At 52.1% G+C, this 22,472-nt stretch overlaps 1 protein-coding gene across 5 annotated transcripts in view; it reads right to left on the bottom strand.

Moving 5' to 3' along the window:
* LOC120385155 overlaps positions 1-7,743 on the bottom strand; it is a 572,769-nt gene extending 565,026 nt beyond the window's left edge. For 3 of the 5 annotated variants that reach the window (XR_005589302.1, XR_005589303.1, XM_039504279.1), the window contains exons 1-5: positions 7,588-7,743; positions 6,137-6,495; positions 5,337-5,452; positions 3,820-3,969; positions 1,656-1,810 (exon numbers count right to left, since the gene is read on the bottom strand). Coding sequence is in view for 1 of the 5 variants with exons in the window: in XM_039504279.1 (XP_039360213.1) it covers positions 1,656-1,810; positions 3,820-3,969; positions 5,337-5,452; positions 6,137-6,495; positions 7,588-7,604 (797 nt within the window). In the remaining 4 variants the exon portion in view is untranslated. Of the gene's footprint in view, positions 1-1,655; positions 1,811-3,819; positions 3,970-5,336; positions 5,453-6,136; positions 6,496-7,587 lie in introns of those variants that run through there. The other 2 variants (XR_005589306.1, XR_005589305.1) reach the window with 1 other exon arrangement.
* Positions 7,744-22,472: the final 14,729 nt, after the last annotated feature.

A 22,472-nucleotide genomic window follows, 5' to 3' on the forward strand; every position in this document is an offset into this window, starting at 1 on the left:
TGTATTTATTCCTTTCCCCTAATGGGTTGTTGTTCCTGAAGCTAGCACCGCTGTTTCCAGGACAGTGACCATGATCTGACCACCGAGTGACCAGCACAGTGTGACCACCAGACTGTGCAACATTCTGCTCTGTTACGCTAGGCTCAGTCCCGAGGAACTTGCCTGACCTCAGTGCAGTTCCTCTGGCTATTTGGGGGTGTTGCTGAGACCCAGCATTTGGCCAAGTGTCTCTTAGCAGCTGAATCCTACTGCAGTGTGGTGGACGGGTCAGACACTGACTCAGAACATGCCCTGATAGGAGAGGGTTCAGGGGAGATTGTACTGCCCCGTGTGACAGAGCTGGAAGGAAACTAGTACTGAAATCCCCCTCCTCTCTTCTCTCCATTCTTGCTGATCTAACCGCTCCTGGTCCCCCCAGGCATCCGCACAGGAAGACTGCGGACAGATCCAAAAGGCTTCCAGTCATTTAACTTCCAAGTTTGGTGAGGAAGGTCGGACATGGTGGTCAAGCCCTGGGGACACTGAGAACTAGGTTGGACAAACCAAGAGCAAATGGCCTGGATTTAAGGTCTTCAGGAAGCTTGACTGAAATTCTGTGCCAACGCTGCCGAGTTTCTATAGCTTCTGAGCACAGACCCTGGAAAGCACTGGGGCTGCTTCAAGGAATTCAAACCTGAAAGGTTTACAAATCAAACACTCAAATCAATATGAAAACCAACACTGTATTCCTCTGGTAACGGAACTGGGTAAGAAATTCAGTTTCTTTCATGCTGCTCTTCAATTCTCTCTCCCATGTGACACAGATTTGTCTATGGTCAGTGCAGAACTGCATTGCAGAGGATGCTGAGGAAAGCCAGAGTTTTGACCTCGGGCTGTCCTCAGTTGAATTTCACAGCCCCTAGGCACATGGGAACTGTGTTATAAACACCTCAGCTGGATGGCTCTGCAAAGTGATCGGCAATAACCAGCAGGACTCAGGGTTCACAACGTATTGAGATGAAAAGAGGCACTCACCCATCTCAGAGCTGTTCTTGCCGGCTGTCTGCAGACTCAGGCAGGCTGCACTGCATTTACGCTCTGGTCATGTGTGGATCATTTATTTATTTAGCAACAATTAGGGCTGGAACTTTCTGTCTGAAGAGATTTACCTCTGCTGCGCAGTGCCATAAGGATGAGTGTGTTTTTTCACCACTTCCTCAGCCATGGAATAACTAGGGATCTGACTGCAGGTAACAATCCTGCACTGGTCCCCAGCGGACGGACAGATGGACCTCATGGACCTTTTCCATCTCTGCCTTCTCTCACACAATAGGGAGCAGCCAGACCTCATGACCCAGGGATGTGGAGTGAGCCCCAAAGTCATTTATTGCCCCTGTACTGGATGGGAGAGGAAGTGGGGTGACCCATAGCAATCAGGACAGTGCTGGACTTCCCCAGAAAACTGGCACGTCTCCATCCTGGGGAGTGCAGGAGGAGGGTTGGCTCCTCAGTGGCTGGGCCTGGGCATCTTCTCTTGGTGAGCCTGGACAGCTCTCTGCACAGCAGGAAACTCCCTCCAGCTGCGTGAGCCCGACGGACCCTTCCCGGACTGTGGCCTGTCGGTAGGAGCAGGAAGAGAAATAATGGCCTGAGGTGATAACAGAGCAGCTCCCTACCTGTCCGAGGACAGCGTGTGTGCCACACAGCTCAGAACCACGTCCTGGGGGTGGGAACGAGCCAGCAAGGCCGTGGCCCTCAGTGCTGCTTTTCTGGCTCTGGGATGACAGACGTTGTCCAGCCAGATTAAGATACGTCCCACGACGTCTCCAACCTGGAAGAATGCCAGAAAGTTGAGGGATGGATTTATCCATGAGTGGCAACCTCCCAGGTAACCCCTCCTGGCAGCCCTGCAAGCCGCCTCTCACCTCGGTTGCCCATCTTGGCTCCTCCATAATCTGAAGAAAGAGGCTTTGACAAGTCCAGGAACCCCAGCCTTCCTGAGGTCTGGTTTAGTACCTTAAAGCTCAGAAACACACACAAAAGACTTCCCCCAAACCTTACCGTGGGCACAGCCCAAACTCCCCTGCTATCCCAGGGCCTTCCCTGCCTTAGCAAACTGCTCTCAGCCTGCTCTCAAGGGCTTCCCTGCAGGAGCCTTTCCTCCATCTCTGCAGCTTCCTGCTGATCTTTCTAGCACAATCAGTTCCTCCAGGCCCGTGCTTCTCAACCCAGTTTCCATTGTGGGCCCCATATGTGCTGTGTGGGGCACGTCCAATACCACCTGTTTGGCCCTGAGGATGTCCCAGGTAGAGAAGCGCTGCTCCAGACCCAGCTGGTTCCACTGATGTACCCCAGAGCCCATCCCAGAGATGGCAGGCAGGGCTAGTTGGACGGGGCTAGCCAGCTCCAGGCCCCAGCCCTAAGGAGAACCTCTACACTGCGGGATTTTAAAACCTGCCGTAACCAATCTCAAAGCCGGCTCTCTAACCTCGGGCTCAGGCTATGGCACTGGGAACAGCAGTGCAGACCTGGAGACTTGGGCTGGAGCCCAGGCTCTGAAGCCCCCTCCTCCCCAGGCTTCAGAGCTCCAGTTCCAGCCCTAGCCCAGAAGAGGCTGCATTGCCGTTTGGCCCCACAGTGCCAGCCCTGGGAGCCCACGTCCGTAGGGCCAGGCTTTCCGGCTCCTGCTGCAGAGTTTGCAGCACAAGGTAGACAGACCCGAAAGGGACAAGCCGCCCCCTAGGGCTCTTCCATGAGGAACTGGTCATTGCTCTTTCCTCTCTCGAACAAGGAGCAGGAGCTACAACCCGGGTGGCTGGATTCTGGTGCCCTGTTCTGCTAGCAGGAGTTAGAGCCCTGCACAAATCAATCTGCTGATTGGGGGCCATTTGTTATCTTCCCCCTCGGACCTGCTGGAAACAGGGAACTCGGACAAAGACAGGGACGACCTGCAGGAAACCCCAGGAACAGGCAGGTTTGGGGAGGAAGCTCAGGCTCAGGATTCTGTTTGTTTATGAGTCTCCGAGTTTCCAGGAAAGCCAAAGCCCAGGAAGGGAATAAGTCTGCACTTAGGCGCCATGGGCAGGCGGTATCTGGGGAAGGGCAGGAATGTCACCTATTTCCAGGCCGAGCGATTGAAGGCAACAGTTAAAGGACTGTAGGGAACGTGAACCCTGATTCCTTTCTCGATAACCCCACCTGCGCAGGCTTGGGCAACTCAAGGAGCTCTCTGGGCTTCAGTTTCCCCAGGTGTCAAACGGGTTGAATTCCTACCTCCCAGGAGGGTGGTGGAGCTTCATTAATCAGGGGGAATAATGACTCTGAGAGCCTCCTACCCAGGGGATGTAGAAATGAAGTCTGCCAGAAACCTCCCTAGGCCAGTCTAATTCTCGGGGGAGGCACTCAGATCCTGTGGGGATGGGCAGCAGGATCAGAGCTTGGGAGAGACAGAGAGAAAAGTGCAAAGCCAAATTCTCCTGATCCCTCAGCTGGAAAAACAAGGCCCCACAGCATGTCTGAGGAAACCACGTCTGCTCCTGGAGCCCAATATGGAGGCCCCTGGGCAGACTAGGTAAGTGCTGCGCTGCCAGGGCTGGGGCTATCGCTCCCCTTCAGTGGGGCTGGGCTGTCCTCAGGGACGTGTCAGAGCTCCAGCGGGCAGAGAACAGGTCAAACACCTCACGCCGCGGATCCCCGCGGCCAAGCGATGAAGGGAAAGGGGCTCAGCCACCCTTCACAGCACCATGCCCGTGTGTCCCAGGAACGGTTTCCTAGGAGAGGAAATTCTCCCCTCCCCCTCTCTGCGCAGCATCCCCCTGCCCCACGGCGGGAGTCTCTTACTCTCTCCATCTTGTCTCCGTGTAGAGACACGATGGTCCTCAGCTCTTCCTCGGCGGCTTGAAATCGCTCCAGGGTGGGTGTCGTCAGACCCTTCACGGCTCTCATCAGCAGGGCTTGGAGCTGGGCTGAGGGAAGCTGCTCCCCGGGGGTCTGCAATGAGAGGGACAGAGCCTGTCGGGACTGAGTATTTCCATCGCTCAGCTGCCCTGGAACAGTCTGTCCCGGCGGGAGGCTGGCAGCGCCCCGTGAGCGTGGAGACTCCGGCTGAGCCCTTTTCTTAACAAACCTCAACAGGTGCCGAGGTTTCCTCAGTCTTTCATACGCTTCCCCCTCCCCCCTGCCTGAGAAGAGATGGGAGCCTCTCAGCCGGTGCTGGGACCCCAAGGGCACCCCATTTCCTCCCTCTCTAGCCCCTCCCCCCAGGAAGCCCAGCTTTTGCTGAGAAAGCCTCAATGGCCTGCAAAGCCCAGTCAAGTTGCTTGTTGAGTGCAGCCGAGGGGTCAGTGCAGAACCTGCCCCATGTCCCATCCCACCCCGAGCGCCTGAGCAGATTGGCTCAGCAACTCTAGCAGCCCACAGTGTCTGCGAGGAAAGGACTGAGAACAGGGCCCAAGCGGAAATGCCTCTTCCTTCCCCACCCTGCAGCGTGTGGTGCTGCCACAAAACAGGCAGGAATCGCCGGCAGGACAGAAAGTAGCTTCGACTGAAGGAGCAAGTCTGCCTGGCTGAGGAGAATCCCAAACCATGGGCCTCTGGGGCCAGCCCCCCGTGGGTCAGAACTCACTGGGCACAATGTTACTGCAGGGGGGCTGGTTCCAGGGTCACCTAAACCCAGGGCCTGGGGTGCTGAAGGCCTTTGCCCTGGTGTCTCAGGCACCTCCTGAGTGTTACTGCAGCTGGCCTGCGTGGCTGGATTAGCCCCGTCTGTCCTGGACGCCAGCAGCTGAGGATGCAGTAGAGCACACCAGAGCGACCCACTCGCATAGATACTCCTGGCAGAGGGGATCCAACCTGGGATTTCTGGAGTTTAGTGCAGGAGCCTCTCCCGCAGCAGCTAAAACCCAACCGGCTGTTAGCTAAGGCTCTAGAGCAGACTCCTTTGATCTCTGTCTCTAAGTGGTCCTGGTGCCACTAGACGGGCCAGAACACCCCACCCAGCAGGTGTGTGGGTTACCCCTACAAGTGCAGGGAGGGGCCTGGTAGGATTTTCAGCAGTGCCTGTGTCCCATGGAGAGTGCATCAGAATCAGGCACCTGAGTCAGGCACTTCTGCGAATCCCACTAAGCACCTCTGAACTTCCTGAGGTGCCTGAACCCCTTTGTCAACCTGGGCCTCGTTCAAGCAACCCAGACAAACTCGTAAAGACTGGCTGGAGTCGATCACACTTGAAGAGTGTTTCCTTTCAGCTCCCTGAGCAAGGGGCAGGTAGGTCTCCTGTCAGAGATCCCAGCTCCGGGAGATATTAATACACCCAGCAGGGGAGGCTTTCCAATAGCACAGTCACAAAGCGTCATTACCATGGTCATATGGGAGCTGCTTGGTAATGAGGGGGTGGGAGTGCGCTCTTCTTCCTGCTCTTCTGGGCTCCCTTTTTCCCACTTCCCCTGCGACTCCGACGCCTCCTTCTTCATCCCTGGAGCAGAAAGAAACATTTGTAACATTTCCCTTTTCCATGTAGTATCCCTGCTTTACAGAGGATGGAGGTCGGGCCCAGAGCCCTGAAGTGAATTGCCCAGGGTCAGACTGAAGGTTGTTGGCAGCTAAGCAGAGAACTCCGATCTCATGGATCTTTGCTGGGGGCTTTTACCACACGAGGCTTCCTCGGACCTGGGGGCAAGTTTCTTTTCCATGGTGTTTTCTACTCGTCCCCTCCCCTTGCACACCTTCCCTGTCAGCGATGGGCAATGGGCCTCATTTGCATTTAACCCCCCAAGAAGTAATGGCTCAGCTCTGGTACGGTTCCCAGCTGGGACCTCTGGAGCATTTTACTGATGAAATGGACCCGATCCAGGAGACAAGAAATGATTTCCTACAACGTCCAGCCTCTCTGTTCTCCTTACAGCCCGGAGCAATGTTAGTACTCCCCACCCCACAGTGCCAGACCCCCAGAGGGGGGTGACCTGACACACTCAGCTCTCCCCACCTCAGCGATGGACCTCGTCCACCCTCGACAAGGGGATCTGGTACTAAATGGATTCCAGAGTCTGAGGTACCCATCACTGTCCCGTGAGAAGGCCCTGATGTGTAAGGCTTGTAGGGTGACTGGTGTGAGTATTCCTCACATGCTCCTCGCTAACCATGTGGATTGAATCCTCACCTGTAGGATCCAGTTCAACTTTCCCTGTATCCTCCTGCAGCTTCACCTCCTCTGACTCCACCTGGTTCTCAGCTGCTATCTTCTTCCGGGACAAGTGCCTCCACCTTCTTTGTGAGGAAATTGTTCTCTCCTCATCCCTGCCTGCCATCGAGGTGTCAGATTGGCTACAGACACAGAGTCTCTTCATGCCTGACAGGATGGACCATGAACATTTCCTTCTCTGGGGCTTCTCTGGCAAGGCTTGTTCTTGCTGGCTAAAGTCAGAGCATGCCTCCATTGCTACAGGTTGGACAAGCACTTTGTGCACATGGATCTCTCTGTGCTCCCTAGAGACGAGTCTTTGGAAAAAGGAATGAAGCCTGGAATAGAAAGAAGGAGGAAATGGGTTTTTCTGTCATTCTCTAAAGGAAGGGAATTAGTTTGCCCAGGATTCACAGGTCCAGGAGACCGGTCTTTTGAAGCCATCTGCTCCTCTAATAGCCAGGACTGGTTCATACAACCGAGAACATAACCAACCCAAGACCACCCATCCTGGGTCCAACCAAAGGTCCATCTAGCCCATTATCCTGTGTTCAGACAGTAGCCAGTGCCCCAGAGGGAATGAACAATACACCTACATTAGACAATCATTACATGAGACAAAAGGTTTCTATTCCCAACGGGAAGGCAAGGAGTGCATTGGGGCAACTCCAGAGGAAATACTATTTATGGAGATATCAGTCTAAATTCTACACCAGTTTTGTTATCTTCCCTTTAGGTGATACCCTGGAAATTCACCCCCACTCGTCTGCTGAAAGTTAAAACAGTGGAAATCTGCCTCCAGAGAAGGTGAGAGGCTGGCGCAGGAGGGAGCTGAAAGATGCCGACGTTCAAATCAAAACGGAACGTTGAGACCTGACTGTTGCAACCCTGGCCCCCACCAGTCCCTAGGACGCGGGTGGCCGACCTGAGCCTGAGAAGGAGCCAGAATTTACCAGTGAACATTGCCAAAGAGCCACAGTCATATGTCAGCAGCCCTCATCCACTACCGCCCCAGCCCCCGGCATCTCCCTCCCACCGGCAGCCCCCCCAATCAGCGCCTCCCCCTCCCTCCCCACTCCTCCCGCCCGCTGCAATCAGCTGTTTGGCAGTGCGCAGGAGGCTGTGGTGGGGTGGGGGGTGTATCGTGGGCTTGGCAGGCGGGGGGCTTGGGGCCTGGGGGGATGGGGTGGGGTGGTGGCAGGAGCTGGGGCAGAGCCGGGGGTTGAGCAGTGAGCACCCCACAGCGTATTGGAACGTCAGCATCTGTAGCTCCAGCCTGGGAGTCAGCGCCTATGCAAGGAGCTGCATAGTAACCTCTGAAGAGCCGCATGCGGCTCCGGAGCCACAGGTTGGCCACCCCTGGGCTAGGAGAAGGAGGCACCAACCTGTCATGTGCGATCTAAGGAGCAGGAACAGAATCTGGGAATTACCTTCTGTAAAAACTCATCTTCTTTCGAACACCTGTGGAAATAGCTGATTCAAGAAGTTGTTCAGAGATGGCTAGTCCGCGTCTATCAGCAGCTCCTTGGGTCACCAGCCGTTGTCAACCAAGCCAGTTGGCAGACTGAAGGCAGGGCAAGAATGCTGAAGCAGAACATTCTTTGCAGTTGGGATACATGACATCACAATAAACTTAACCATAAACACCCCTGGACATGCACCCAGAGAGACACGGACACAGAAGAGTTCATAACCTTAACAACAGCGAGAGACTCACCCAACATCTCTAGGAATTTTGATTTGGAGGAGGGGGATTATAGACTCCAATTGCACGGGTGCTCTGGGCGTGAAGCACCCACAAGGAAAAATTAGTGGGTGCTTAGCACCCACTGGCAGCCAAGCTCTGCCTGCCTGCAGTGCGTCTCGCATGCAAGTGGCCCCAGTGAGCAACTCCTCCTGCTCCCTCCCAGCAATTCCTGCCCACCACAAAACAGCTCTTTCATGGAACTCAGGATGCTCCAGGAGGGTCGGGGTGGAGGGGGAGATGGTATACTTGGGGGAGGAGATGGAGAAGAGGCGGGGTGGGGGTTGTGGGAAGGGGTGGGATAGAAGTGGGGTGGGGGTGGAACAGGGTTAGGAAGAGAGGGGGCAGAGGAAAGGTTTGATTTGGGGGTGCGGCGGGGCAGACAAGGGAAAAGGTGGGGTGGTGCTTTGGGGAAGAGGTGGAGTGGGGGAGGGGCCTGGGGCAGAGCGGAGTTGAGCACCACTGGCCAGAGGGGAAGTTGGTGCCTACTGAGGGGATGGACAAAGGACTGATAGTCGGGATCTCAGGAGGTCATCTAGTCCAACCCCCTGCTCATGGCAGGACCAACACCAACTAAAATCATCCCAGCCAGGGCTTTGTCGAGCTGGGCCTTAAAAACCTCTAAGGATGGAGATTCCACCACCTCCCTAGGGAACCCATTCCAGTGCTTCACCACCCTCCTAGTGAAATAGTGTTTCCTAATATCCAACCTAGACCTCCCCCACTGCAACTTGAGATCATAGCTCCTTGTTCTGTCATCTGCCACCACTGAGCACAGCCAAGCTCCATTCTCTTTGGAACCCCCCTTCAGGTAGTTGAAGGCTGCTATCAAATCCCGCCTCACTCTTCTCTTCTGTAAACTAAATAAGCCCAGTTCCCTCAGCCTCTCCTCATACATCATCTGCCCCAACCCCCTAATCATTTTCCTTGCCCTCTGCTGGACTGTCTCCAATTTTTCCACATCCTTTCTGTAGTGGGGGGCCCAAAACAGACACAATACTCCAGATTTGGCCTCATCAGTGTTGAATAGAGGGGAAAAAATCACCTCCCTCGAGCTGCCGGCAATGCTCCTACTAATGCAGCCCAATATGCCGTTAGCCTTCTTGGCAACAAGGGCACACTGAGAAGCTTGATATGAGTTAGCATCCACTGTAATCCTCACGTCACTTTCCACAGAACTGCCGCTTAGCCAGTCGGTCCCCAGCCTGTAGCAGTGCATGGGATTCTTCCGTCCTAAGTGCAGGACTCTGCACTTGTCCTTCTTGAACCTCATCAGATTTTTTTTGGCCCAATCCTGTAATTTGTGTAGGTCACTCTGGACCCTATCCCAACCCTCCAGCATATCTACCCCTCCCCCCAGCTTAGTGTCATCTGCGAACTTGCTGAGGGTGCAATCCATCCCATCATCCAGATCATTAATGAAGATGTTGAATAAATCGGCCCCAGGACTGACCCATGGGTCAGCGGGGGAGGGGGTGGAGGAGAGGAGGCAGACGGTGAGCAGCAGGGACCCCAGAGAGGGGGGTGCAGTGGAGGAGAGGGGGGACTCAGCCAGGCAGCGGTGGGCAGATGGGGTTGGGAGAAGGGGTGAAGCAGATACAGGAAGAGATAGAGCACAGGCTGGGCACTGGGGCCCAGGCATCCAGGGCCTGGTTGGCAGTGGCTGTGCCAGGGGAGGCTTAGCCTCCCCGCCTATTATACCCACCGTCTGTGCTTCCACTGAGGGATCTCTGGAGTCTCAATGTTCCCCGGAGCTCGCCTTCCCTGACAGGCCTGAGCAACCAGAGCTTGTCACTAGACCACGCACAGCCTCCCCGCGGGGAGCGTATGGACCCAAACAGGCTGGAGACAAGTTATCGCAGAAATCACTGGGGACTCGGGGAGCATCTTCAGCTGTGGAGGGTGACACATCCCACAGGGGCTGAATTTCTGACTCGGGGCTGAGCAGTGCAGGGTGGATGCGCAGCACAGCTGTGAGGCTGTCTTCTGCGATCGATGCACCAGGGTCGATTTAGTGGGGGTCTAGTGGGATGGACACAGCCTGAGGCCTGAGTTTCCACTGCCGTCTGGATGCTCAAACACCAGCTTGGCAATACAAGTCACCAAGCCCAGGCCACGCAAAGACAGGCTCAGTGTGCAGTGTGGACACCCCCTCAGACAAGCCCAGGATTGTCACATGAGGAAATCAGCCCTTTCATTGGACTTGCTGGTAGAAGAGCCCAGTGATGTTGCAGCTCCCCGACCGTCAGTGACAAACGCAGCGCTCCAGCAACTGAGCTCTAGGGCTCGCTGCTGAAAGAAAAGCTTCACGAGTGACAAAGGGCAAAGGGAGGTGCTGGTCTTTGGCCAAGGGCAGGGAGCCCCACCCTCCAACAAGGACCATTTCCCTCGTTGTCTGTCTGTGCTGGGGCAGGAGCAGTAACACGGTCTCCTGCTTTTGCTATTGCAGAGAGTCGGTTATGACGGTCTCCTCAAACACAGGGTGCGGAACAGGCCTCAGACCTGACTGGGTGTAAACAAGAACTACGCAGCTAGACTGAGCCAGCTGGGAATTCAGATGTGCCCCTTTCCTGGAGGGATGGACTGACCTGTGAGGGAACTGGAACCGGAGCTACCAATGTTTAACTTGCACTCGTTCAGCATCTTTCCTGTGAGTGCCGTCACTGTAGGTTAAATACTCCAGCCCCAGGCTCCCCGCCAGCTCTCCTTGTGATTGGATTCTGTACAGCAGGGGTGCAGGGAACCAACAGGTGCATCTGACTCCTTGGTGAGGTTTTGCGTGCAAGGTGTGTGTGTGAGTCTTTGTGTGTCGGAAGCATGAGTGTGGCACTGTCACTGAACTGGGAGAGGGCGACGGTGGTGGGAGAGAGACAGTGGAAGAATAAAGGGGCAGCGATGGGCATAATGATGATGATTGTGTTGTGTTTCATTCCTTAGATCTGGTGCCACTGCCTGTCCCTTTAGCCTTGTAGTTTACCAAGAGTAAAACTAAATATCTGTTGAGATACAAGGGAGTGTCTGTGTCCATTCCTGCTAGCTGCACAGGGGTTTGACGTTGCTGCTTTCAATCCTCCGGCTCTGCCAGGATAAGGAACAATTCAGGCCGTAATTGAACTGAAGGAGGGAGATGATTTTCTGACAGGAGGGATGGCGCCTCTCAAAGGTGTTTGGCAGGCAGCCTCCTTCCCAGGTCTGAACCGACAACACCCAGTTGAAAAGGGACCCTCCCCAGTCCTCCTCAGCCCGGTGAAAACGAGTGAGTGAGTGAGCGTGGGGGAGAGCGAGCAACGGAGGGAGATGGATTGAGTGGGCCGGGACCTCGGTGAAGGGGCAGGATGAGGGTGTTCGGTTTTGTGGGGTCAGAAAGTTGGCAACCCCAGATCCAGGGGAAACAACTCAAACACCCAACGAGTCTGGCCAGGGGCAGGACATCAGCTTTGAGGGGAGGGGTGGGTGTGGCAGTGAAATCACAAAGGCCTTTTGCAGGAACTCGGCCTATTGGGCAAAGGTGTTGCGAGGGGGTGACCTCACAAAGAGATCCCGACATCAGCCGGGCAGGACAGAGGGGCAGGGCCAGGCCAGTCTCTGAGACCTCCCGGCTTTGCTGCCGCAAGTCACCTTCGCGAGGTCTCTCCTCGAGGGCTGAGAGAGAATTAGGATTCAGAGTTGTGAGCATGAGGAGGAACCTCTGTGGAGTTTTCTCCTTTCCTACCACTGATTGTGCCGAAAACAAACTTCCCTTTGAGGAGGTAAGAGGCTCAGAGAGGTTTGGAACCTGTTCCGTCTGATCCACCTGGCGCAGGCAGCATTCTAGGCACAGACAGCGCTGGCTTCAGGTGGCAGAATTTGATTTCCTCCCTAGGTTTTGATGGTTGGAATCCCTGGGGACATTGGGGTGTATCCTTTTTGGTTTCCCTTTTCCTCTTTCCTCCCTCCTTTCTCCTCTTCTCTTGCTTCTTTTTTCCCTTTTCCAGCTTCCCTCTCTCTACCTAGGAGGGACGGGTCTGGAGTGCGGGCAGGGGAGGGGTATTGCTCTCATTGCGGGAGGTCCTCACCAAGAGGTGGGTCTGGGTCTGAGAGTGATCCCCTCTGATAGTGTCCTGGGCCGTCCTTTGGGACATCTGGTGAGACCCCTCAGCCTCCTGCCTCTCAGAGTCTCAGTGCTGATTGGCTGAGCAGGGGGCTATCGACACCAAGGAGACTCAGGTCAGTTTGGTCTCTTTTCAAATCAGGCAAATAAGTCACAACCAATCCAATGTATGGAATTAATCTTGCTGCTTCTCTCCATTAATTGTCTCTTGGCAGGTCTTGATTTTCAATAATGTCCTAGGTCTTCTAAAATACTTGCTGAATAATTACTATGAACCACTGTTGGTCTCTAGCTCACTTGAGGGCACTTTATTCTGAGCACTCAATGTGTGAAATTCAAGATGTGAGAGAGAGGCTGAAAGTCAGGAGCAGTGTTTCCTCTAATTTGTTATGTCCATGTGTGGAATGAATTTTGTTTTGGGCACAAATATGGAGGTGAGGTGTGACACATCACCTGCATATTGCGCTCCTTACAAAATTCATTCTGCACATGGATGGTGTGTGGCAGGGGTGAGGCTGAAAGGTTTGGAGTGTGGGAGAGGCTCGGGGGGGGGGGGGGTGGGGGCGCAGTGATGTGAGGGCTCCGGCGGGGGGTGCAGGCTCTGGAGTGGGGCTAGCGATGAGGGTCTCAGCATTGGAGCAGAGGGTAGGGGCGCAGGGGGTGAGGGCTCTGGGGTGGGGCTGGGAATGAGGAGATTGGGGAGCAGGTTGCCCCAGGGAGAAAGAACTGCCCCCTCCAGCCCTCTCTCCCCACAGCAGCTCAGGGCCAGCTGAGAGGGCACCTGTCTCCAAGCCGCAGCAGCGCCGGTGGGGCTGGGTTGGGACTGAGGGAGGCGACAGGATTTATTTTTCCGAAGTCAAAAGGAGGAAGGGATGGAGTTATGCTTCAGTATTTACCTCATAAACTTATTCCTGTCTAACCTACAGGACACTATGGGAATAAGACACTATGTCATGTGGTGACATCACAAGAGCAGAGGATGTGAGAACTACAGCAACTGAGAAGGTGGGGGATTTAGAGTCGGATTGTTTCAAATGTTGCATTTGTCGGCTGACATTTAACAGCAACGCTTAGCTAACACCATGGAGAAAGGAATTCTCTGCTAAAGATTCAACCTGCCCCTTTGGCCAACTCCACCTTCCTGACCGGGTGTGCTCAGAACACCTCTCCCGCCAGCCTCCCCCCCACACACACACACAAGCCCACAGCTGGGCACCCAGCACAAAGCAAGGGAGGGGGTTGCTTGGCTTGTTTTACTTTTTACTTTTCAAAAGGCTTTTTAAAAAGCATTTTCTGCCCCTGTTCCCCATGGTGAGGAAGCAGATGGTTAGTTAAACAAAAGTTAAACAAAAGTTAAAAGGTAGAGTGACTAAAATGAAATCCCTGCAAGTTGTATGGGCCCTTTTTAAAGACACCATAATAGAGGCCCAACTTCAATGTATACCCCAAATTAAGAAACACAGTAAAAGAACTAAAAAAGAGCCATCGTGGCTTAACAACCATGTAAAAGTCTCCTTCTCCAGGTCTCTCTTTGAGGACTGGGGGAGTATTGGGGTTCCCGTACCTGAGCGCCAGGAGGAACCTCTTTCGAGTTTTTTCCTTCCCTTTTAGTGATTTTACTTGAAAACAGCCGACCCTGTTTAGAAGGTAAGAGCCTCCTCGAGGTTTGAAACTGTTCAGTCTGATCCATCTGGTGACAGTTGAATTCATGGAAAACATGATCTTAAGGAGGCAGAATTTTATTCCAAACCTGGGATCTTGTCCCTTAGAATCACTGAGGACATTAGGGTTTGTCCTTTTTGTTTCACCTTTTCCTCCATCCATCCCTCCTTTCTCTTCCTCTCTTGCTTCTTTTGTCCTTTCTCCTGTTCCCCTCCTAACACCAGGAGAGGGTGGGTGTGTGTGTGTGTGTGTGTGTGTGTGTGTGTGTGTGTGTGTGTGTGTGTTGCGGGGGAGTGCTCGGCAGCTCTCACTGTGGGAGGTCCACCCCAAACTGTGGAGCTGCAGTAGCGCTGGGGCAGTGATCCCCGCCAGTGACCTGGGCCATCCTTTGAGCTCTCTGGTGAGACCCCTCAGCCTCCCATCCTCAGTCTCTACCCTGATTGTCTGAGCAGGGCGCTAATGACAGGGAGGAGATTCAAGGCCTTTTTGTTCTCTTTTAAGACCAAGTAAATAAGTCATAACCACTTATATGTTTGATGGATTTTGCTGCTTCTCTGCATTAATTTTCTCTGAGCAGTTCATGATTCTCTCTAACATTGCAGTTCTCCTAAAACACTGGCTGAATAATTACTGTGCATACTTGTTGGGCTGGAGCTCATCAGAGAGCACTTTCTTGAGGTCATTCAATGTATGTAATTCAAAATCCGATGGTTAATTTGACAATCAGGGCTCTGGGTCCTATTCCCAATTCAGCCATTGACTGGCTGTGTGACCTAAGACAATTCAATTTTCCTTTCTCAGCCTGAGCGTCTCCCTCTTTCAAGTAGGGGTAATAATGATCCGCTCCTACCTACCTCAACACACTCACTCTTCCCCAGCACATACACAAACTGTCTCTCCCCACACACAAACAGTCTCCACACTGCAGCTGAAAAGCAGCTGGCAATCTAGTAGGATGACCCTGGAACAATGGGATAGAGAAACCTGCATCACTGAAAATGCAACCACTATGGTATTGTAGGCCAGCTTCCTAAAGCCTCAGCCTCAACCACTTAACACTGGGGCCTTTCTACACTCTGGTTCTGTTCTCACTGAAGGATCATTACCAATTGTTCGCTCAGACCAGCTTACCCAGCACCCTCACTGCTGTGCAGCTCTGTATGTGTGGCCATGGCTGAACAGCAAGAATTCCTGCCCATTTCCCTTCTGGCTGGAGCATGGTTTGTGGTTAATGATGTTGCTGTAGATTGTTTGCTTCCTGCCTTGGCAATTCAGACAGTCCCTTTTCCCAACATATCTCCAGCACATGAGTCCCTGGCTGGGTCTCCTGGGCAGTGGAAAACATCCCTTGTTTGGTGTTGCAAAGGGGATCGTGCATAGCTGAGATGTCTCTCGGTTTGGATCAAAGGGGAATGTTGGATGGAATATATCACACAACCCTCCCTGCTCCCCAGAGCCCCATGGGGAGAATGTAGAGAAGGGGGAGTCATTCCTCCCCTGCACTCCCAGAAGAGTTGCTAGGACTCCTTCCTGCCAGCTACTCACCCCTGGATTCATCCTTAGCTCCTAGGATCTTTCTGCTCCAAAGGCTCCATAGTCCTGGGGTGGGGAGGGTGTCACTGCACAGTCTGAAACACAAGGGAGGTTTCTGGAATTGAAGGAAGGAGCAGAAAACGGAGAGGAAAGAAACAGAGAGAAAACGCCTCGTCTCTCTCCCCTCCCCCTGCCTCCCCCATCAAGAAATGTTACCAAGGACCAGCATTAGGGGAAATGGTGTCCTGGGCAAAACTTGTACTTTGGCAAAGTTCTTGGTTCAGGCTTGTAGCAGTGATGGAATAAACTGCAGGTTCAAATCAAGTCTCTGGAGTACATCCACAACTGGGATGGGCCATTCAGTCCTTTGTACAGAGCTTCAGTTTGTAGCAATGTCCCTCCAGAGGTAGGAAGCAGGACTGAAGACAAGATGGAGATGAGGCATCAGTCTTTTATAGTCTCTTGCCATGTGGTCTTTCCTTTCTTTGTCCCAAGGACACTCTATCCAGCACGTGACATCGAAAAACCTTAGATTTCTGTCCATAGGCAGGTCCCTGCCCACCTTGCTGAGCCACAAGGCATATCTGCCTTCTCTCAATGGGTCAATTGTGTAGCTGATGGTCCTTAATGGGCTATCAAGCAGGCTAGGCAGAGCTGACACCAATTTGTCTGGCTGGGGTGTTCCCCAGAAGCATAGCACAAGTTTGAAATACAGGCAGCATAGAGCCAATATTCATAATGTCAACTACAAAAATGATACATATCTAGAGATAGCATAATTATAATCAGCCAATCATAACCTCTCCATAGACCCTTTATGTGACCACCTTTATACAATATTGGCTGCAAATATAGAACAGTGTTGGCAACGGTGATCTATACAGTTACAGATTATGTCAATAACGTCACAGGAGGTGACATGGTATCAGTGAGACTGATACTGGAATACTGCCTCCAGTTTTGGTGTCCTCATATGAAAAAGATGGTGTGAAATTGGAGTTGAGGCAGCAAAGAGCCACCAAATGTGCCTTACTGGAGAGAAGAGATTGGCTATTAAAGGGCTCTTTAATGTAGCAGAGAAAGACATAAAAAAACCGAATGGCTGGAAGGTGAAAAGAGACAAATTCATATTACAATTAATGCACAAATATTCAACAGCGAGGATGATTCTCCACAAGAACAAGCTACCAAGGAAAGTGGTGGATTCTCCGTCTCGTGACGTCATTTCATGAAGACTAGAGGCCTTTCTTGAATGTGTTTACCCGAAAGTAGCTAGTGTGTCATACAGGAGGCCTGTGATATGCAGGTGTCAGATTAGATGCTCTAATGGTCTCTTCTGGCAATAAAGTCGACTAATTTCTTTAGAACTGAATGTAGCATTGGGAGCAGCAGCATCTGATGTTTTCCTGTCTAGCCGGCTTGCTTCCTAGAACGAACGCTCCTTGAGTGGGGTGATCCACAGGGAGTAGCTCAAACCTTCAAAGTGCCTGGCCAGGGGCAGGACATTAGCCCAGCAAGGGAGGGGTGTGGCAGTGACATCACAAAGGCCTTTTGCAGGTGCTCAGGCTATTGGCCAAAGGTGGTGGGGAGGTGGTGACCTCACAGAGAGATGCTGACATCAGCCAGGCAGGACAGGGGCGAGGGGCCAGGGAAACCTCAGAGACCCTGTGGCTTTGCTTCAGCAAGTCTCCTTCTCCAGGTCTCTCTTTGAGGACTGGGGGAGTATTGGGGTTCACGTACCTGAGCGCCAGGAGGAACCTCTTTCGAGTTTTCTCCTTCCCTTTTAGTGATTTTACTTGAAAACAGCCGACCCTATTTAGAAGGTAAGAGCCTCCTCAAGGTTTGAAACTGTTCAGTCTGATCCATCTGGTGACAGTTGAATTCATGGAAAAATTGATCTTAAGGAGGCAGTGACCTGGGCCATCCTTTGAGCTCTCTGGTGAGACCCCTCAGCCTCCCATCCTCAGTCTCTACCCTGATTAATGAGGCAAGTATGAAGCCTCATTCAAAGACCAGGGGTCACTATATTACTGCACAGTCAATCAATGCAGTCAATCAATGCAGTTGTAGATAAATCTCTGCATCATGCATTTTTGTATAACTTGTATATGACTTTGTATTGAACCTTGGTAATATGTTATAGCGGGCCCCTATGATAGTGTAATTAAGGTAAAAGAAAAGTGTCTTTTTGCTAGAAGTAGAAAGATCTCCTCCCCACTTTGTAATCAACTGCCCTGTTGCATGAATGAGGTGTGACTGAGGAAGGCGTGGAGGGCAGTACCTCCAGACAGCTGCAATCCTTGGAGAGGGGCTGGCAGCCCAACCAAGGACAATCAAGCTTGGCAATTGGGCTGACTAGAGAAGAGCAGACATACTGATGGCCTCGGGGATAAGAAGCAAACACCTTCCTGTGGGAACAACCCCCAGCCCAGAGAAAAGCAGCTAGAAGGACCAACAGACACAGTCACAGATTTTGAATCTGGGAGATTTGCCCCTCTCCATCCACCGACTCGCTCCTTGCCTCCTCACCTCCCCCACCCCAAGTATAAAGCCTCATTCAAAGACCCAAGGCGTCACTATATTACTGCACAGAGCCCTCCCCCCCGCGACGAACTCTGCCCCTCACCTGCCTCAGGCTCTGCAAGGGAGTTTGGGTCGGGCGAGGAGGTCTGGGGTGCAGGCCCTGGGTTGGGGCAGGGGTTTGGGGTGTGGGATGGTTGAGAGGTTGGGCTCTGGAATGGAGTTTGGGTGCTGGGTGCAGGCTCCAGGCTGGGGCACACGGTGGGGGTGCAGGATGGGTGGAGGCAGGGGTGACTCTAGGCACCAGCAAAGCAAGCAGGTGCTTGGAGCAGCCCATTTGCAGGGGCGGCAGCCAGCAGGGATCCAGCCTGGGAGCTGAGAACCAACAGGGGGCCCTGGGAGCTGTAGTTCCTTGGTTAGCTCCCTGCTTATAGAGCCAGCTCTGGAGCAGGAAAAAAACTACATTTCTCAGCATTCCCTTGGCCGCTATCAACAGGAAAGGGAGGGGGAGGGAGTACGGTAGCTGAAACCTCAAGCTGCAGCTTGCTGTCAATGGAGAGCTCACTGCTAGAGCGGGGTGGCACTGTGAATGGGGAACGAGTGTGCCCAAGTTGTAGGAGGCTTTGCCCTAGATATCCCCTTCAGAAGACATCCCCAGACTGGATTAGAGATACTGGTGTGACCTCACCTTGCAGCCCCCAAGGAAGGAATTGGGTGGACTAAATGGACAGTTCCCCTCTTTATCTGAATCCTAGCAAGGGAGGTACGTGGATCCCACTAGAATTTAAGAGTAAGGGAGGAGAGGCTCTACTGGACCTGGGCAGCTTTAGATACAGTACCAGGCACGTAGAGGATTTCCACTTCTGAGCCATCGAAGCAGAAATTGACTTTTCCTTTCCAGATTTAGCTAATATTCAGAAAGGGAATCTAGCACCTGCCTTCCAGATTTGAACACCCTCAAAATTCAGGAGTGCTGAAGCTCAATTTGGGCAGCTGTTACTTCATTTCTCCCAAATCAAATATACTGATTCACTGTAATTTGCTGTAGAAAAAGTTGGATAAACTTGAGCAAGAAATGCTTCCCAGTGGTTTTTAGGACTGGAATTGCTATTTTCAACAGCCATTGCCTTTGTTTGTTTGTTTTATAGTTTTATTTGTTTAAAAGGAAGACAGTGATATTGCATTGGCAAATTGCCCATAGAAACAAAGAATGGAACATAAGAATAATAAAGGCACCTCAACGTTTCCTCATTTCTGTAGGACAGTCTTATAATCTGCATCCAGATATCCTTTAATCACACAAGCTGGAAATTGTTCCATGTTACTGCAGTTCTGTAACCATATGGGAACCAATCCTGTCTGTGTTCTGTGCACATCCAAAATTCCTGCTGAATGACCCACTCTGGGAGCAAGTTACCAGTGACCCAGGGCTGGGGTGGAAGGAGGGTGCAAGTGGGCAGGGGGAGCCCAGAGCTGGGGCAGCACGGGGTGCATGTGTGGGGAAGATCCCAAGGCTGGGGTGGAAGAGGGTGCTGGTGTGTGTGGGGGAGAGCCCAGGACTGGGATGGCATGGGGTACGGGTGTGTGGGGGAGAGCCCAGGGCTGGCAGCAGGGGGGTACAGGTTCGGGGGGGAGGCCCAGAACTGGGGCAGCAGGGGGTGTGGGTGGAGGGGCAGAGCCCAGTGCTGGGGCAGCAGGGAGATTCAGGGAGGAGCCCAGGGCTGGGGTGGGGGCAGCCAATATTTTTTTTTGCTTGGGACAGCAAAAAACCTATAGTTGGCCCTATCTCCACCCACCGTGAGGTAGGTAGCAGCGGATCATAATTATCCCTACTTGAAAGAGGGAGAAGATAAGGCTGAGAAAGGATAATTGACTTGTCTCTGGTCGCATAATCAGTGACAGAGTTGGGAATAAGACCCAAGAGCCCTGATTTTCAAACTAAGCATCGGATCTTAAATTTCCTACATTGAATGATCTGAGTAAAGTGCTCTCAGATGAGCTCCAGACCAGCAACAGTGCACAGTTAAGTATTCAGCCAATATTTTAGGAGAACTGGAATGTTAGAGAGAATCATGAACTGCTCAGAGACAATTTGTGCAGAGAAGCAGCAAAATTCATCAAACATACAACTGCTTATGACTTATTTACTTGGTCTTAAAAAAGAACAAGAAGACCTGACTCTCCTCTCTGGCAATAACCCCCTGCTCAGCCAATCAGGGTAGAAACTGAGGATGGGAGGCTGAGAGGTCTCACCAGAGAGCCCAAAGGATGGCCCAGGTCACTGGTGGGGATCACTGCCCTGCAACACACACACACACACACACACACACACACAGCCCTCTCCTGGTTTTGGGAGGAGAACAGAAGAAAGGATAAAAGAAGCAAGAAAAAAGAAGCAAGAAACGAAGAGAAAGGAGGGAGGGAGGGATGGACGAAAAGGTGAAACAAAGGACAAACCCCAATGTCCCCAGTGAATCTAAGGGACAAAATCCCAGGTACACAATAAAATTCTGCCTCCTTAAGCTCGTTTTTTCCATGCCTAGAATTCAACTCTCACCAGAAGGCTCTTGCCTTCTAAACTTGGACATCTGTTTTCTAGGAAATCACTAAAAGAGAAGGAGAAAACTCGAAAGAGATTCCTCCTGGCGCTCACGTAGGTGAACCCGAATACTGTCTCAGTCCTCAAAGAGAGACCTGGAGAGGGAGACTTGCTGAAGCAAAGCCACAGGGTCTCTGAGGTTTCCCTGGCCCCTCGCCCCTGTCCTGCCTGGCTGATGTCAGCATCTCTCTGTGAGGTCACCACCTCCCCACCACCTTTGGCCAATAGCCTGAGGTCCTGCAAAAGGCCTTTGTGATGTCACTGCCACACCCCTCCCTTGCTGGGCTAATGTCCTGCCCCTGGCCAGGCACTTTGGAGGTTTGAGCTACTCCCTGTGGGTCACCCCACTCAAGGAGTGTTCCTTCTAGGAAGCAAGACGGCTAGACAGGAAAACATCAGACGCTGCTGCTCCCAATGCGCCACTGCGTTTTTCAGAAATTAGTTGACTTGATGGCCAGAAGAGATCATTAGAGCATCTAATCTGACCCCTGCATATCACAGGCCTCCTGTATGACATAATAGCTTCTTTTGGGGCAAACACATTCCAGAATTCTCCGGTTCTCCATATGAACCCAACAACCAGCGCACACAGGTCCAGAAGTGGGCAATCTCTCCTATGGTCACTAGATGGCGATGCAGCCTGGCACTTGCCCATTCATGCGATGATCCGACCTTTTGGTTAACTAATCTGGCCCTGGTCCCAATTCGATGGGATAAAGGGGGTTCCTCTCTCCTTGTGAGCGATCGTTTGATGCAGGGGATCTTCTGCTGGTGTTATTCCTTGTGGAAAAGTACAAATTGCAAAACTGATGGGAGGGGCCTTCTGAGGTGGTAGGGAGGGGTCATGCTGTTACCTGCAATGTACACAGGCCCCGCAGCAGGGACGCACCTCGGAATGTGCATAGAAACAGGTTAAAAGTGCATCACAACAGTGAAGCCGTTGTCAAGATGCTATTCTGTGCAGAGGACTTTAAGACAGCCCCTGCTCCTGATCTGAGGCCTGAATTGATTTCAATGGGAATTAGGAACTGAAATCCCTTTAAAAAATCTGGCCCTAAGTGATTTGCTCAAGGTCACAAAGGAAGTCTGCAGTGAAGGCAGAACTTAAACTCAGACCCCTCAAGTGTTAGTCGAGTGCGATAACCTCTGGGCCATCCTTCCTTTCTCCTGTGTCTGTCTAATGACGTGCTTCTGTCTATCTAACCCCAGACGTAACCATGTCTCTCTCTATCTAGCCCCATAGAAAAATAATCCGTCTGTCTAGTGTCTACCTACTTTTCCATAACTAAGCCAGGAGCTAGACTATTTATAAGAAGTCAATTAAAACCACAAACTAGGAATAAACTCTGATTACGTTCAAGAACCAGCATTCTTGTTGAAATCAGTAAGATTATGTTCACACTGGTTCACTGTATATTAACTGAGGAGATATGAATGAAGAGCAAAGTTAAGCAGCGGGAGCTCTATTAAAACTATGGGTGAAACCCTCATGCCTGCTCTGGCTTCTTGCACAGCCTAAAACTGGAGTTCTGCAGTGGGGAAGCATAATAGTAATAATTCTCTGCTACATTAAAGAGCCCTTTAATACCCAACATGTTCTCTCCATTAAGGCACTTCAACACTTCAATGAAGTTATCTTTCAATCTTCTTTTGATAAGTTAAACAGGTTGAGCTCTTTCAATAGCTCACTAGAAGGCATTTTTCTCCAGCCCTCAGAACATTTGGTGGCTCTTTGCTGCCCCAGCTCCAATTTCACAACTTCTTTTTCAAACGAGGATACCAAAACTGGAGGCTGTATTCCAATATCAGGCTCACTGATGCCGTGTTACCTCCTGTGATGTTATTGACATAAACTGTAACTGTATAGATCAACGTTGCGACCACTATTCTAGATTTGCAGCCAATATTGCATAAAGGTTGTCGTGTAAGGGGTCTATGGAGAGGTTATGATTGGCTGATTAGAATTATGCTCAGGGCCGGCTTTAGGAAGTGCGGGGCCCAATTCGAACAGTTTCGATGGGGCCCCGCCAGGGATGACTAAAACAAAAAAACCACGTTAAAAAAACACGTGGGGCTTGTGCTCACCGGGCGGTGCTCCGAGTCTTTGGTGGCACTTCGGTGGTGGGTTCTTCACTCACTCCAGGTCTTCGGCGGCACTGAAGGACCC

The sequence above is a fragment of the Mauremys reevesii genome, linkage group 17, assembly GCF_016161935.1.
Source record: "Mauremys reevesii isolate NIE-2019 linkage group 17, ASM1616193v1, whole genome shotgun sequence".
Lineage (NCBI taxonomy): Eukaryota > Metazoa > Chordata > Testudines > Geoemydidae > Mauremys > Mauremys reevesii.